A 16,301-nucleotide genomic window follows, 5' to 3' on the forward strand; every position below is an offset into this window, starting at 1 on the left:
ACGTCTTCTGCCAGCGTTCAGTGGGTGTTCTGTAGGAGCAGTTCCACGTGTAGATGTATTTCTACTGTATCTGTGGGAAGGAAGGTGATCTCCGCGTCTTACTCTTCCGCCATCTTGCCCCTACTCCAAGACCTTCTTTCTTAACCACTATACCTCATTGGAAGGATGATGACTGGATCACTGAATCTCTGGAACTAGCCAACCTTCCAGGGATTACAGGGATTATTTGAATTTATATGGTTAGCCTGAGAATGATCCTTTAGCATCTTTCTAAAGAAGGACAATGCTGTCTGGTCAGGAGGGGTGCCAGTTAGCCAGCTCTGTCAGTTACTATCATGGCTAGAGAACTCCCTGGGGGATGGAACTAGCATACAATATGTTACAAATATCACCAACCATACCCAGGATCAACTCTTAGGGAAATAAATGCCTAGAAAGTTTGTAAAGTACATGCAAAGGTACTTGACAGAAGCCCTAGTCTTTGGTATCATAGGAGCATTTTGGCAAGAAATACTTACTTAATTTGATGTTCACTTCCTTGCATATGGGACCGGAACATTTCTAAAGATGTAAAGGTGATATTACAAATATGACAAACGTAGGTCTTCATACTAAATGCTGAAAAAACAGAGAGTTCAAGTTAAGAAGGTCAATAGGAATACACTTCAAATCACATAGCTGGACAGGAATTTACTAGAGATCATCTACTTGAACTTTCCCAATTTAAAGCTAAGGCCCAGAGAGGTCAAATGACTTGGTCAAAGTCACACAGCGTTAGTAAGAGAGAGAGCCTCTCAGAGCCCATGTCTCTTAATTTAAAGTCCAAAATTTTTCACACTACACCACACTGCCTCTCTAGCCTTGGCCTCTTTCCTAAGAAACTGCTATCTGCCTGTTTATTGTTGCTACATGAAAGTACAACAGACACTTCAAATTTAGCATGCCCAATCAATCTTTGCCTCTTAATCCCTCAACCAACCTCTTTTTTGTTTGCCCCTATTTCTCTTTCTACCCAACTAAAACTTGAAACATCCCAAAATATTAAAAACAAATAAAAGCAAATTCTTACTCTCTTACCTGAAATCACTGTAGTGCATTAGTTTACCAAAAGTTACCACAGGCAGATTTTAGAAAGGAGAGAGGTTCAGTGAGCCCCACTCTCAGGATAAATGTTGAAAGCAAAATTCTAAAACAAAACTGCTAGTTACCACTTCATAAGAGTCAAGAACTATAGAATAGATATACTAGCTACCTCTCTATTCTGATTCATAGGTAGAACAGGAAGCAGGTAACAGATTAAGTCTTATTTTCTTAATCTTATTATCCTTCCACTTTCTCTTTGGTCTGAAGAAGCAAATTAATAAATTTCATAAGCTAAATATAAAAACAATCCCACCCTAAGGAAGAGACAATAAACTGATGGCTGCAGAGATTTTTAGGGTCAGGCAAGACCATCTTCTTTTAAATCAAACAGCAACTTAATCATTTAAGGCCACTAAATTAATTATTACTAAGTGTATTGGCCTTGTCTAAGCAAAGATTATTCATAGAAACAGGAGATTATTGTCAAGGAGAAAGAAAGATTTTGACTTTGAAGAACATGAGGACTATGTTCATTATTGACATATACTCTATGGTGGGCCCAGGAGAGCTCAGCCAGTTATGTCAAAGTCTAAATAAATAATTCTTCAAAACTATCCTCTTTTCCTGTGCTCTGATTTTGTGCTTGCCAAGTCACTTCTGATTATAATTTGGTTTCCCATATTACTGATACAAAAAAGAGGATACCCTAGATGATAGATATTTTTTTTAAAAACCTGGGAACTGGAAATATATATTTCTCCTCCTACCATAAATCAATACCAGAATGACAGTGTATTGAACTACAATGTTTCTCAGCCTTCTCTGGTAAGAATAACCTGGAGTGTGAGTTTAAAATATAGATCCCCAGACCCCCTCCTCTGGAGAATATGATTCACTGGGACAGGGATGTGTATTTTAACAATTCCCCAGCTAATTATTGTCAGAGAATGTGTGGAAAAAACCACTAAGGGAATACCTTTCCAGTTCCTTGGTTATTTATCTGCATCTTCCAATTTTGTTTTTGGTTTGAGGATCCCTGATTTGAGGCTGATCACCTCTGAAGACTCTGGACTTCCTGCAAAGCTGAGGACTAAATCCAGGACTCTGCATGCTCATAACAACCCTTTTCAGGAAATTATTACTAACCCTACTTAACAGGTTGGAAAATTAAGGCTCAGATTCACTTGGCCAATACCATGTATTTTGAGGGCACCCAAGTTATGCAAGATAAGCAGGAATCCTGGTTTCCTCTAGACTAGTGGTTCTTAATGTTAGTTACACATTGGAAGCTTGTGGAGAACTCTAAAAATATTCATGTTACAGCTCCACATAAGACTAATTTAATCAGAATCTCTAGGGGTAGAACCAGGCTTTCTTACTTTTTGAAAGCACTCTAGATGATTTTTCTGTGCAGCCACTGTTGAGCACCACTGCCTAGATTATCGAGTCAATGATCTTCATTATGATTATAAACTCAGATTATATTCAGAGGTTTTACATATTTGTTTAGTGCTTATAGAGTATATTGTATATAATGTTCTCCTCAGTTCCTCCTTGGTTTCTTCACAATTTAGACCAGAAGATTATAATATAGGCAATATAGTAGTTTAGAGGAGCTGCAGGTCACATATGAAAGATCCAGAGGCAGTTCTGGAACTATGGTCTGCTTTCTATTACCTTAGCCCTTGTCTTTTTCACACACTGATATTCTTTATCTTTTTCTAGGATATAGACATCTCAGAAAATAATATATAAAAATGGTGTAAACCCTTTCTGTGAAGACATGAAGTCTATTTATTGGCCCCAAGATCAAAATTCCTGGTCTGATCCTACTGAAACCTGCCTCTACTATGTTCCTTACACTGTCCATTCTCCTATCTGAGTCTGCTCCTTGGGCCTGTCAAGTTTTGCTCCCCTCAGCCCTGCTAAGATTCCCTGTTTCTGACTTCACCCAGAAACTCAAGCTTCTTTGCAACCTGTAACTTTCAGAATCATCCATAACCTAACACTTGTGGAGCCCACTTTTCTCCTAATCACAGCCCTATCTCATAACTCCCTGGACCAAGGTCTTTGTTTTCAAAGGATAGATTGAGGAACTGCATATCTTTATAGTCTAACATTTTGGTTCTCAATCTTGGCTCTATATCATAATCTCTTGGGGAGTTAAAAAAGAGAAAACAAAACACTAATGTGTGGGTCCCAGGGATTCTAATTTAATTGATTTTAGGGATGGCCTGAGCATTGGGATTTCTAAAAGCTGCCTGCATGATTCTAGTATGTAGTCAAGAATGAGAACCATTGATCTAATATCTTAAATGGGGAAAATCAACTGAGGGCTACATGCAAGCAAAAATGCAACTTAATGTGGCATTTAGCTTATGAAGAAAAATAGAAAATGTCCAGTTTACATGTTTTTAAATTACGGCAGGAAAACAAAATATTTCAAGAAAACTAACATTTGTTGAGGGCCTATTCTGTGATGGGTACTGTATACACTGCTTCATTTCATCCTCTTTCAATCCTGTGAAGTAGCCTTATTTTCATTTTATACCTGAGGAATCTGAGGTGCAACTGGGCAACTGACTTCAAACATTTCTCCAAATCTATGTTTATCCCACTACACAACACTGCCTTTCAATAAACAATTATCAAATATTGAGAAAAACCATATACTCATTCCCATATAAAGCACTGAGAAGGATATTGCAGAATAAAATACAATCCCTTGTCTCAAGGGGGCCAATTTAGTTAAGGGACTATAATTAATGCAACTGTCAGTGAACAGTAATACCTATGAGAAATCAGAGGAAGGGGAGAATACCAAGAGCTAGAGAAATGAGGGAAGTTGTGATGGACTTTGGAGGAAAAGAAGGATTTGAATTGTAAGGAAAGCAGTTAGGGCATTCCAGGGGATGAAAACAATATCAGGTATGGAAGAGTCAGAAATGAGCATGATGTGCTGAATTCAAATAATCTGTTCAGCCAACACGAAACACCTCTGTGGCACCAAGCATCATGCTAGATGCTAGAGGTACAAGATGAATAAAATGGGCAGGTTGCTCACAAATCCAAGTGAGAAACAGACACATGAACAGAGGATTTCAATCTCATTTGGTAAAAGGTAAGACAAGTATGCTTAAGAGGTATGGGAATTCAAGGAAGCAGAGGCACTTAGTACAATATGGGGGTCTGAAGAGGGCTACTGGAAGAGATGATGCCTTAGTTAAACTTGGAAAAATGAAAAATAGTTAACGGTTAAAAGAGTTGAGAAGAGTACTGTAGGCAGAGGAAATAGCATGAAAAAAACCCAGAAGTGTTTACAGGAACTAGTTAAAATTTGGAATTGTTGCAGAATAAAATATAAGGGGACGAGATGGGAGAGGCAAAAGTATATCACATCAAAGAGACTTTTATATTATGCTAAGGAGCCTAGATTTTTATTCTGTGGGCTGGGAAACCTTGAAGTGGTTTAAGTAGTAAGTAACATGGTCAGCTGTGTGTTTTAGAGAACTCTCTCCTCTAACTGCAATATGGAGGGTAATTTTAAGAGGAGCAAGCCTGGAAGTAAGGAGACCACAGTTACATAAGGCAAGAGATGAGGAGGGCATGGGCTAGAAAGGTCACAGTAGGGGTAGAGAGAAGCAGGGATATTGGTGAAATATTTACCATTAAAACAGACAAAATTTAATGACTGAGTGAATGTGGGAGATAAGGGAGAAGGAGGAATCTAGAGAAGTCTAAAATACCTCTCAGCATAGTTTGGTGACTGAGTGGGTGGTGATCCTAACTGAAATTGGAACTTCATAAGGAAGTACTATTTTAGGAGGTGGGAGAATAAGCATTGGTGAGTTTGAATTTGGACACACAGAGTCTGATATATCTGTGAGATTTTCATGTAAAGGTGTCCAATAGGCAGTTAGATATGGGAATTTGAAAGGCAGAAGATAGATTAATTTTGGAGAAGTCAGGGGATGGCGGTTAGTTAAGACAATCAGAGTGGGTGAGATGTCCTGAGGATAATGTATGGGTGGGCATAGGAACACCAACATAATGATAAAAACCCTGGAGAGCGCCACTCTTTAAACTAGATGGTAGAGGAGGAGGGGGTCCGTGAAAAATCAAGAAGTAAAGGACAGAGTTGTAAGGATGAACAGGAGAGAGTGATGTCAAAGGAGGAATGTTTAGTGAATGGAGTAAAGATGGCCATTGGATTTAGAAATTTAGAAGTCACAATAACCCTGTGAGGGACAGTTTCAGTGGAACGGTATAGTGGTGGTGTGGAGGGCTGGGGGAATGTGTGTCAACAAATAGTAATGAGTTGAGGAGTGAATATCAGTAAAGACAGTTAAGAGTATATTTGAAAACCAAAAACAACAACACAAAAAAAAAAACTTGGCAAAGAAGAGAAGGGGAAAGTGTAGTAGTTAAAGGGAAATTCAAGGTTAAGAGATTATTTGGTTAAGGCAAGATACTTGGTATCCACATTTGATGGCCACATTTTTCTTGATGAAATAAGGAATAAGCTTGCCTGAATGTTGTGAGGAGGGGGAGTGTTGAACAGTAGAAGAGAGTCCTGGAGAGTGGTGTAGGCTTAAAAATCACTGCTGAAAGGAAAGTGAAGGCAAAGGAAAGTATTAAGTAGGACTAAAAGGCCACAGAGATTGGATACTAAGACTCTGTAGAGGTACCCAATCTCTAGCCTTATATAATTCTCCATAGCATCACTCAGTGTTCTGAATGTAAAAGTAGAACGAGTGGACTGTGGAATTGATTCTGGGTTGAAATCTTGCTACCAGGTAATGAGAGAATAATAATGAGGTATAAGTAAAACCTTCCAGAAGGTGGTTACAGCATTAAAGTGTGAGATGATGGTAGTGAAAATGCAATGGAAGGATAAAGGAAGGAGAAATAGTTCTAAGAAGACCTGATAAGACTGTGGACGGATAGGAGACAGGGAAATTTAGTCAAAGATGCCCTCAAAGATTCAAGTGTGGGTGACTAATAAATAGTGGTACTACTGGCAAAGAAAGAAAACTTGGTAAATTTAAGGTGGTTTTAGGGAAGATTATTAATTCAATTTTAGATATGTTGAGTTACAGGTGAAGGTGAGACATCTAAGTGCAATAATGGGGCTAGAAATTAGTAAAATAAACAAAACAAATACAGTAAATTAAAAATACATACATACTTTATTTCCATATCGTTATGGTAGCCATTCCTGTGCTAATAAGATCTGGACTGAATGAGGGGCATGAAGAGAGCAGTAAGAATGATGAAGAAAAAGAGAAAGAGATTAGATATAGTAGAAACATATATAAACAATAGCAGATAGAAATGAAGGCAGAGACAGAAAGAAGGGAGAAAATGGGTGAAGAGTGAATATAGTTAAAGTGGCACAGGTTAAGTTGTTTTTGTCTTACTGCTTGCTCACTTATAATATGGGCTTCTGCTGTAGCTGTTCTTTGCAATTTTCATTAGCTACTTTAAATTCTCCAGCTATTTTTTAATCCTCAAATGTTTACTGTTATCAAAATGAAATAGTCAAGGCAGGGTTGAAAATCTGTTCTTTGAGCTTCACCTTCAGAGGCTAGTGTAAAATGACTTCAATGACTGGATTAAATTATGCTGATGATCAGCACCCGCCTCCCCAGCCAGATGAAAATTTCACCAAAATCCTTCTCTCAATCTAATAACCTTGAAACTTCAGAGTGCTAAAATGACCCTCCTTTCAGAAGTGACCAAAGTGCACACATTTCTCATGGCTGACACACTTCTCAGTTCCAATTTACCTAATGCCACAAACTAGAAGCCACTTATTTCAGATTACCCTCAGCATAGCGATGGGAAAAATACCCTAACAAGTGGAAGTCTGTCATTTCTCCAAACATCTACGACTTTCAGAAGCCCTACCACTTCTATTTCTACACTTGCCTAAATCAACGTTCTTTAAAATCCTAGATAAAAATACAGATCTCTCTGTAACTTTTGGGGATATGTTGAATCACATAAAGCAGAAAACTTAATAGTACAAACACAGGGTTAGCACTCAATAAATAAAGGTTAATAGTTCACTGATTCATATATTAAACTAATCTCTATTGAGGTAGGCCTACTCTGTGCCAGTTTCTATCTCTAGTACTGGAAATATAGATGAGTTAGATGAAGTCCCTTCCCTCAAAGACCTTACATTCTAGTGGGAGATAAAGACACAGGGAGAGATAATTAGATATGCAGGTTAAGGAAGCACAGAAGATAAGCCTTGAAGGAAGTGAAAAGGCTTGAAAGCAGTGAAATGAGTAGGAGTTGGTCAAGAGAAGAGGGACATGAAGATGTTCTAGGCAAAATGGCAGCATGAAGGGCACAGAGACAAGAAATGGGGTAATGGTTTCTGGAAACCATAAGCAGTTTTTAGATTCTGACCCACATAGATCATAGCAGGAAGTAGCAGGGAATAAGCCTGGAGAAGAAGATAGGGACAAGATGGTAGAGAGCTATGAAGCTTAGATTTTTATCCTTAGAAAATAGAGAAATAAGGACTTTTAAGCAGGGGAATGACATGAAAAGATGTACACTTTAGATGAAACACTCTAGTGGTTAAATTGAGGGTGGATCTGGGGAGACAAAACTGATGGCAAGGAGAGTAGTTAGAGGTTGTGGCAATATTCTAGAACAATGCTTCTCAAAATTTATTGTGAGTACAAATCACCTAGGGATCTTGTTAAAATGCAGGTTCTGATTCAGTAGGTCTGCAGCGAGGCCTGAGATTCTTTTTTCTAACAGGCTCCCAAGTGATGTTTATAATACTGGCCACAAACCACACTTTGAGTAGCAAAACTCTAGAAAAGATGTTGAGGGCCTGAACTAGTGTGGGAAATGCATGGCTGGAGAAAAGGTAACAGTAAGATTCAGGAGGTAAAACAGTCATGGCTTGGTGCCTCATTAGATATAGGAAGTGAAGTAGATGGTGCTGTGGGATTTACAATTAACTACAGGTTTCTACTTTGAATGACTGAGTGGATTTGAAATGGCTATGAGGTATACAGGTGAAGAGGTAGCTGCTCTTTGAATATATGAATCTAAAGCTTTGCAGAAAGGTCATAAGCACACAGATGAGAGATGAAATCAGAGGAACGGATTAGATCATGTTATAGATTAAGGTCAAGAATGGAACCATGGGAACGCCTACATTTAGACAATGAATTTAAAAAAGAGCCCCCAAAGAAAACCGAAAAGAAATAGAAACACGGGAAAAGAACAATAGCATAAGGAGTTACTAATGACAAAGAATAGAGCTTCAAGGAGGGAATAATGAACATTTTCACATTAAGCAGAAAGGTCTAGTAAGGAAAGAATTGAAAAATAATGGTTGAGTAGAGGAAAAGAAGTGGGTGGAGAAGAGAATATGAAAAGGGAATAAAATATACTAGTAGTGAGAAGGTGCCTGTGGGGGGAAAATGAAAAAACACATGGTTAGAAGAGCAAGTGGATCACTCCAGTCAGGATCAGAATCTTTACTGTGCCTGAATTCTTGCCACTCTTTCTCAGCTCCTTTGTTCATCCTCTCTCCTTCCCATTGCTATCAATCGAAATCATATACTTCCTCTATAAAGATTTTCTGAACCATGATGTTTGGCTCCTCTGGTTACCAAAAATATGTACACAAAAATCCATGTCTGCAGCCTCTTGCAATGAAGTATTATTAACCCAAGTAGTTATACACTTGCCCCTTCAGGAAAAATAGTATATCTTCATTTGTATTCCCAAGAATGACTAGCCTAGCACCTAAAAGACACTTAAGTCATACTTAGTGACCGAATGATATAACTACGTGATACTAATTTAAAATACTTCCTTATGTACCTATGATATAACATGAAACCGTGGTAATACCTGTATTTTATTAGTAAGAGTCATCTAAACCTTTCTGGGTCTCATTTTCTAGAAAACCAACAGACAGACCTACATGGACTCAGAAGTCCTTACTTATCGAAAATTCTATGATCCCATGAGTATTATCAACCTCGTATTAAGTAAAAGCAAAATAGTATATACATAAGCCAGTATGTTTTATAAAATATAAACATCCTAAGAAAGAGATTTGGGATATTTTTACTGTTTACCGTTTGCATCTGATTTTGCTGGAAGAGGTTTCTCTCTTATCTTGGCTACAAACTTCTTCCTAGCTTCATTTCTTTTGTGTTTTTTCCCAACATAATGTTGTTGGGCCATTAATGGACTATTAAAGGAAGCAGGACAGAGCTTGCAATACTTGTTTGGATTATTCAAATCCAAAGCACTGCTGGAAGAGGAAGGCATAGTCTCGTCTTTAATCCCGCCTGGAGGAGGCTTGACAACAAGGGGCTTCAGAAAAGTTGACTCTGCAGAAGTAGTAATAGGCACACCTGCTGAAATAGTCATAATGAAAAGAGATCAACATGTGTCCAGCTATTAGAGTTGCATTCATTATAAAGTATTAGGGAAAGTTAGAGTTCTTTAAAAACCTGCTATCTCTGGACTTTTTCCATATAGGGCTGTTGGATAAAGGTACTCAGGCTAAAAAGAATTTCCTTCTGTGAGAATAGAAATTTGAATACAAGTCTGTCACCAAGTTTCTCCAACAAAGATACAGGAAAGAATATTCAGCATTAGGCATTTATTTCAAATGAATTTTATTCATTTGAAAAATCAATGAAGGCATAAGAGATGTCTTAGGATGGTTCTTGAAATTAGTGAGGGTAAAAGAGATGGTACCAACTTCTAAGTTGGTGTCTTTCTTGAGTAGCACAGTAAATCACCTATTCAGTCCAGATTTGTGGTGTCTGTATCAAAATAAAATTTATGCAGTTTTTTAAGGCTATAAAATTATACGTTTCCACAATTACAGTTATTTCAGAGCTCTTTCATTTAGTCTCCTCTCTGAGCCCAAATTTATGAATTTTGGGGACTAAAGATAAGGCTTTACAAGATGCTTTCTGTTGTAGGGCACACTGATTCTGTCCCTCTTGACTGACAGGCAGAAAAACAAATATACAAAAGTTAGAGAGACTAGAATAAATTTAAAAATAATTCTGGTTTCATTTATTAAGAAAACTATATGTTTTAATGCTGATGAGGCCTATGCTATGAGTTGGAAATTAATGTTGGTAAAATTTCCATGCTAGGCATGCTTTATTCCTAAAGTGTTGAAGCTAGTGAGAATGTGGTAAATTATTTATTCCAGAGAACTGATCATCTTATTTTTTGTTCTAGCACACAACACTTTCAAAATACAGGCTGGGTTTTCCAGGGTGTACTCTGCCACTTCAGGCCAGAAGTGAGATCTGTGGGTCAGTTCTCTCATGAGCTGGCGGCCCAACATCACTGGAAGGAGGAAACAGCAACGTTTTACAGTTCTCTGTATCTTTGGCATCTAACATAAAATAAGTACTCAATAACTGCTGATTGATAATGCTAGTGGTACTTTTTCTTTATATTCATAGGAAGAAAGGAATGAGCAATCGGGTAGAAGAAGATTCCGTACCTTTTTTTTTTTTTTGGCTATAGTTATAGTCAGAAAATGCTGCAACATAACTATATTATGGTGAAGACATTGGTCTGAACACACACTATGAGATAATGTTTTGGAAAGCACTAAAGCAAAAAAAAGAATGAGATAGATGCCAAGGGGAAGAAGTAAGAAGGAGCTAAGACTATAATTTGATTAGAAACTGGAGAGCTCAGGTTGCTTATTGTTCTTTCTTTATAGCAACATAGCAAATAACTTGCTTTTATTTGGATTTAATAAACTGAAAAGGAGAGGTCGCAACATTTCTTAAAATTCAGCTAGCAATTATGATCTCTATATTAAATTACAAGGACACAGAAAGAGATTAACCGGGCAGAAGAAGAACCAAGTTACTGTGGCAGAGTAAAAGTCTCTCCAATAAAAAATGGATGGCAGAGATGGGAAAAAATTATAGAGAGACCCTGTATTGAAGCTAAAGAGGTGAATGTCATCTTACCCATCTCTGGCTGAAATCCTGATGGAGATACCTGATCATGCTCCTCCATTAATTGCTTCAGTTTTTTAGCATGGACTTTCCCCACATAGTGAGACTGAGCAACAACTGGGGAGCTAAAAATGATGTTGCAGAGACCACAAAATTTGTTTCTGTCCACTACTTCACTCCTATGCATCTGAAATAAGAACAATCTTGTTAGAAAGATTCAATAACTCAAAGTTTCGAATTACAACATCAACAAAGGCCACTCACCTGAAAATTCCTAACATCCATCTTCATTTTCTTACCAGGCACTTCATTTTGTTCCCCATGCATTTGAAAATAAAACCTAACATTTTGAGCATGTTTTTCACTCTGAAAAAAAGATATAATATGACTTTGTTTATTCAAAAACAGAGGTACCCCAAATTTACACCTCTTCAAATTTGAGGACAGTACCCGTGAATTGAAATATATTTAACGTGTACCAAGTTTACAAAAAGGCTTCACATGTTTTCAAATCTCTAAATCTCAGTTAAAATGAAAATAATGCTGTAATTCAGAGTCCAGTAACTTCTAGGTTTTTGTTTTTGACAAAGACTCCCAGTTTTTTTTTGCCTAATATCAGACTTCTTCTTCTTCCTTAGTTACACACCTTAGGCAATATACCCAGCTAAAAGACTGCATGTTCCAGCCTCCCTTTCAGCAAGATGTAACCTTGTGACTCTATTCTGGCCAATAAGATGTAATCTGAAATGCTGGGTAGAACTTCTGGGAAGCCTCCTAACAGGATGGAGGATGAACCCTTCTTCTAACCTTCTTCCCTCCTGCTTCTGGAATTAAGATTTAAAGGTCATCTGGGACTATGGGGGATCTTGAGGACAGAGGCTAGTTCATGAGAGTAGAAAGACAGAAAATGCCTAGATCTCTGATAATGTTATGGAGCTGTCACATCAGCCCTGTACTGCTTACCTCTCAAATTCTTTTATGTGAGGAAATTAACCCTTCTACGTTAGGCGCATTAGAAAAATCTCTGAACAAATGTATAACAAAATACATAATAATGAAAATGTTGGTGTAAATAGAAGGGAAACTAACATTCCTGAACATATACTGTGAGGCAACTACTTACTCTCTCTCTACAGCATTTTAAATTGTGAAATATATACATATAGAAAAACACAGGAAATAATATAGCTGAAGTACATACCCACTGCCCAGTTTTAACAGATATTATTAACATTTTTCTATATTTCTTTCAGATCTCCTTTTCAAAAGAGGTAAAATTTTACACATACAGTCCTATCTCCTCATGCCAACAATCCCTCCCCTCCTCAGTCTCTCCCGATAGGTAACCACTATCTTAAAGTTGGTCTATATCATTTCCTCTATGCTTCTCTTCTTTTACTAGATATGCATGTACCCATAAACAGTATTATGTACTACTGTCGTTTTTTAAAATTTTATGAAAATGGAATCAGTTTATTCATATCCTTTTCAACTTTTTATAACTCAATATTATGTAAGATTTGCCCATATTGATACACATAGCTCTAGTTCATTCATATTACATGCTGCATAATATTCCACTCCATGTGCTACCCATCAAGTCCCCTACTGAAGGCAGTTATGTTTCTGTTTATTTTGCTATCACAAGCATTTCTGCACTGAACATATGTAAACATATCTCCTAATATAATGTCCAAGAGTTTCTTTAAAGTAGACACCTAAATATGGACTATTTGGCTTATAAGGTATGAGGGTTTTCAGCTTTAATAGGTATTATAAAATTTTTCTCCAAAGACGTTGAAGCAAGCAACTATACTCCAATAAAAATTAATTAAAAAAAGATGTTGAAGCAGTTTACAACTCCAAATGTAGCACATATGAGTGATTTGTCTTCCTACATTCTCCTGAATTGTTAAGTGCTATTAGATTTCAATTTTTGTGAGCATGATGGTTTTGATAAGATAGTTCATTATCACTTTAACTTGCATTTCCCATATGATCACTTCTGAAGTTAAGTATCTCTTCTATAGCCTGTTTATAATACTTTCCCATTTTCTATTAGGTTGTTTCTTGTTCTAATTGATATTAGTTCTTTATATATCCTAGATACTAATCCTTTGTTAGTTGTATTGGTTATAAATAGCACTCAATCTGTGGCTTGTCTTTTAACTTTATAATGAGTTTTTTTGTCATATAAATTTTCCCTACCAGGTATCATGGCATATTTTAAAGCTATACTAATAAGGTGAAATTATTATAGAGACAGGCAAACAGAGCAATACAATAAAACATAATAACATTATAAGTATATATATGTATATACGAAAATTAACTTATGATAGAGATGCCACTACAAATCAGTGAGGCAAGGATGGACTGTTTAAATAAATATTGCTGAGATACCTGGCTATCTGTATGGAAAATAATGTTACCACCCTCCATATGTGAAAATCAATACCAGATAGATCAAACATCTTAACCTAAAAAATAAAACTTTTAAAAGTATTAGAAGAAAATAGACAGAAATATCTATATGACAAAAGAACAAAGAATGGTTTCTTAAACATGTAAGTATAAATACAAAAGGAAATATCAATAAGTGCAACCTCATTAAAATTCAAAACTTCTGAAGTACTGTCCTATTTTACATGTACAATAAATACTATGCTTAGATAGTCTGACACTATTAACCAAGCTGTATACTAAAGAGAAAAAAAATCACCTTTTCAAGTAGGATATTTGCACAGAAGTGCTTTCAAATATATGGAAAGTCATGTATAGTTTTGATTTGATTATTTAACAACCTTAAGTACCAAACTTACAGATGGCACTGAAATTTAAATTTAAAAATATGCTACAACATTACATAACATAATGCTTTATAGCCATTAAACTTTATAGAAAAGTAAAAAGATGTAATGATAGGTCAAAGTGTTCAGAATATGTTCTTATATGAAAAAGCAAGTGCAAAACAACATACAATTCTCTTTTGTAAAAATATGTCTGTGTGTTTAGAAAGCATACTGGAATCATATAAGCTAAATAGAAGTTAATTAAATGATGCTTACTTACAAGCAACAGAATTATGATTGATTCATATTTTCTTATATTTTTGTATATTTTCTACACTGAATAGTACTTCATAAGCCCATAAAAGTGATTTTTCAAATTTAAATTCAAATGGTTCCAACCACAGTTATCACAGAGCACCTTGATTATGTGTCTCTCTTTATTAACTCTAAATCTTTGAGCTTCGAGGTCCCAGGATATGCTAGGCACAATTACATATTTGATTTCACTTAATTCTCACAAGTATAGTAAGAGAGATTTTATGCCCCTATTTTGCAGGCTCAAGAAACATGCTCAGAGAGGTAAAGTGACTTGCCCAGGGTTTCACAACAATGGTGGAGTTAAGACTTGAACCTACGTCCTCTCAATCCACAGCCAACACAATTTCACTATCTGTAATTACAGTAATTGAATCCCAATCAACATAAGGACTGAAATATAGTTGCAAATAAGATTAGCAATGGGCAAAACAAGATGAGGTGTTTAAAAAAGTAGAACTGGCATTATATTTCTTTTAAGTAAATGTATCTAGTACTTTTGTTAACATGGATACCAGATATGAAAAAAAATCCACTAGTTCATAATATGATGTAGAAATGGGAGACAACACTAAAAGAAAGGAAAGAACACTGGATATGAAATTAGAAGAACTCATTTTTAAGCTTAGTCATGCCAAGATTAGCTATGCAGAATCACTATCCCTCTGGGTTTCAGTTTTCTAATCAATAAACTAAAGAAGTAAGAACATTAAACATTCCTCTTTTAACTCTAGAATTCTATGGTACTGTGCTTAAAAACATGTAGCTAAATCAAGTGCAAGACTCGTTCATTTTGTTTTTATCCTTCATTTACTGTAAAGGAAAACTCTGGAGTTCAATAATATCCCTTGATTCACATTAACTGTTTCCTACTCAAGCTTTATAAAACTTCCCTTATATTTACTACAAGGACACGAAGGATATAGTGGCTTGATAGATACAAATGGAGGCAGAATGATGTGAAGAAAAGAAAACATGCTTTGGAGTCAAAAAGGCTAAGTTTAAACCCGAATTCTCCAAACTTAAGCTAGTAAGTTACTGTCCCTCTCTGAGCCAGGCTCCTCATCCATCAAAGGGAAATAATACACAGGATTCTCATAAGAATCAAAAACAGATAATATATGAAGTTTATCTGCCATATTTAAAAACCTATTTTAGATTCTATTCCCATTATTTTTAACCTACCTCATAATGTGAAATCCTTTGTGATTCAAACTGCAGCACCACTCCACATATATTACAAAAATTATCTGTAAAAAGTTCAGTCTTTTCTTGTTCTTTCCAAGTCATATCTATGAATAAAATAAAGGGTAATGAGACTATATATCACATAAATGAATATTTAGAAGTATCATTTTCATTCTTCAACTACATATTGTTTCACATACCACCTCAAACCTGAGTGCTTGTGAGGCTACAATAAAAGCTTTTTGCTTATTGAGTATGCAATTTAATATGAGCATAATAAATATGCCTCTAATGTAGGATATAGCAAGAGGTATTTATTTAACATGATAAGCCTAGGCAATACCATTCCAAACGAAAAGTTATGGGGGTACCAGTAACTTCATGAGCTTCGTAGACTGATTTGGGGCACCAATAATGAGCAGCAGGATTAAAACACCAAGCCTTGGAATTTGTGTTTTACAGTAGACAATCCTTAAAAAGGCATTGTTATAAGACTGTCACTTATCTGGAGCTATGGCTCCAACGTTATCTAAAAATCACACGGAACCACAAAAAAACTTTGCCCATAGTAGGCAAACATTTTCCATTGTTGTACGAACATTAGCACACTCATCTGGCCAAACAAGTCTCACAGAAGCCGCCAAAGCTATAAAGTAATGTTCATATAATAACATCTAGAAGTATTATTTCTAAATGTTTCTCACTGTAATAAATAACACATGCCAAAACTTTCTGAATTTACACTTGAGGTCCACACTTCTATCTAAACTTCTTAACAGCTGCAATGTATTCCGCCAAAATTTATTAGTGTATCTATAAGGTATAAATCACAAAACATCAAAATTTTGCTTGCTATTTGGCTATTTAAATGAATAAGCTGATACCAAACATACTTTCACAGAGAAAGGCCAATGATATATTAAATGGATAAAAA

At 36.0% G+C, this 16,301-nt stretch overlaps 1 protein-coding gene across 5 annotated transcripts in view; it reads right to left on the minus strand.

The window, feature by feature from the left end:
- Positions 1-16,301, minus strand: part of ZMAT1 (zinc finger matrin-type 1) — a 40,390-nt gene that overhangs the window by 10,634 nt on the left and 13,455 nt on the right. For 2 of the 5 annotated variants that reach the window (XM_059911372.1, XM_059911374.1), the window contains exons 2-6: positions 15,365-15,471; positions 11,337-11,438; positions 11,085-11,259; positions 9,204-9,488; positions 519-618 (exon numbers count right to left, since the gene is read on the minus strand). In XM_059911372.1, coding sequence (XP_059767355.1) covers positions 519-618; positions 9,204-9,488; positions 11,085-11,259; positions 11,337-11,438; positions 15,365-15,471 — 769 coding nt within the window. Of the gene's footprint in view, positions 1-518; positions 619-6,267; positions 6,354-9,203; positions 9,489-11,084; positions 11,260-11,336; positions 11,439-15,364; positions 15,472-16,301 lie in introns of those variants that run through there. The other 3 variants (XM_059911373.1, XM_059911376.1, XM_059911375.1) reach the window with 3 other exon arrangements.

Source organism: Balaenoptera ricei, chromosome X (assembly GCF_028023285.1).
Source record: "Balaenoptera ricei isolate mBalRic1 chromosome X, mBalRic1.hap2, whole genome shotgun sequence".
NCBI classification, from domain to species: Eukaryota; Metazoa; Chordata; class Mammalia; order Artiodactyla; family Balaenopteridae; genus Balaenoptera; species Balaenoptera ricei.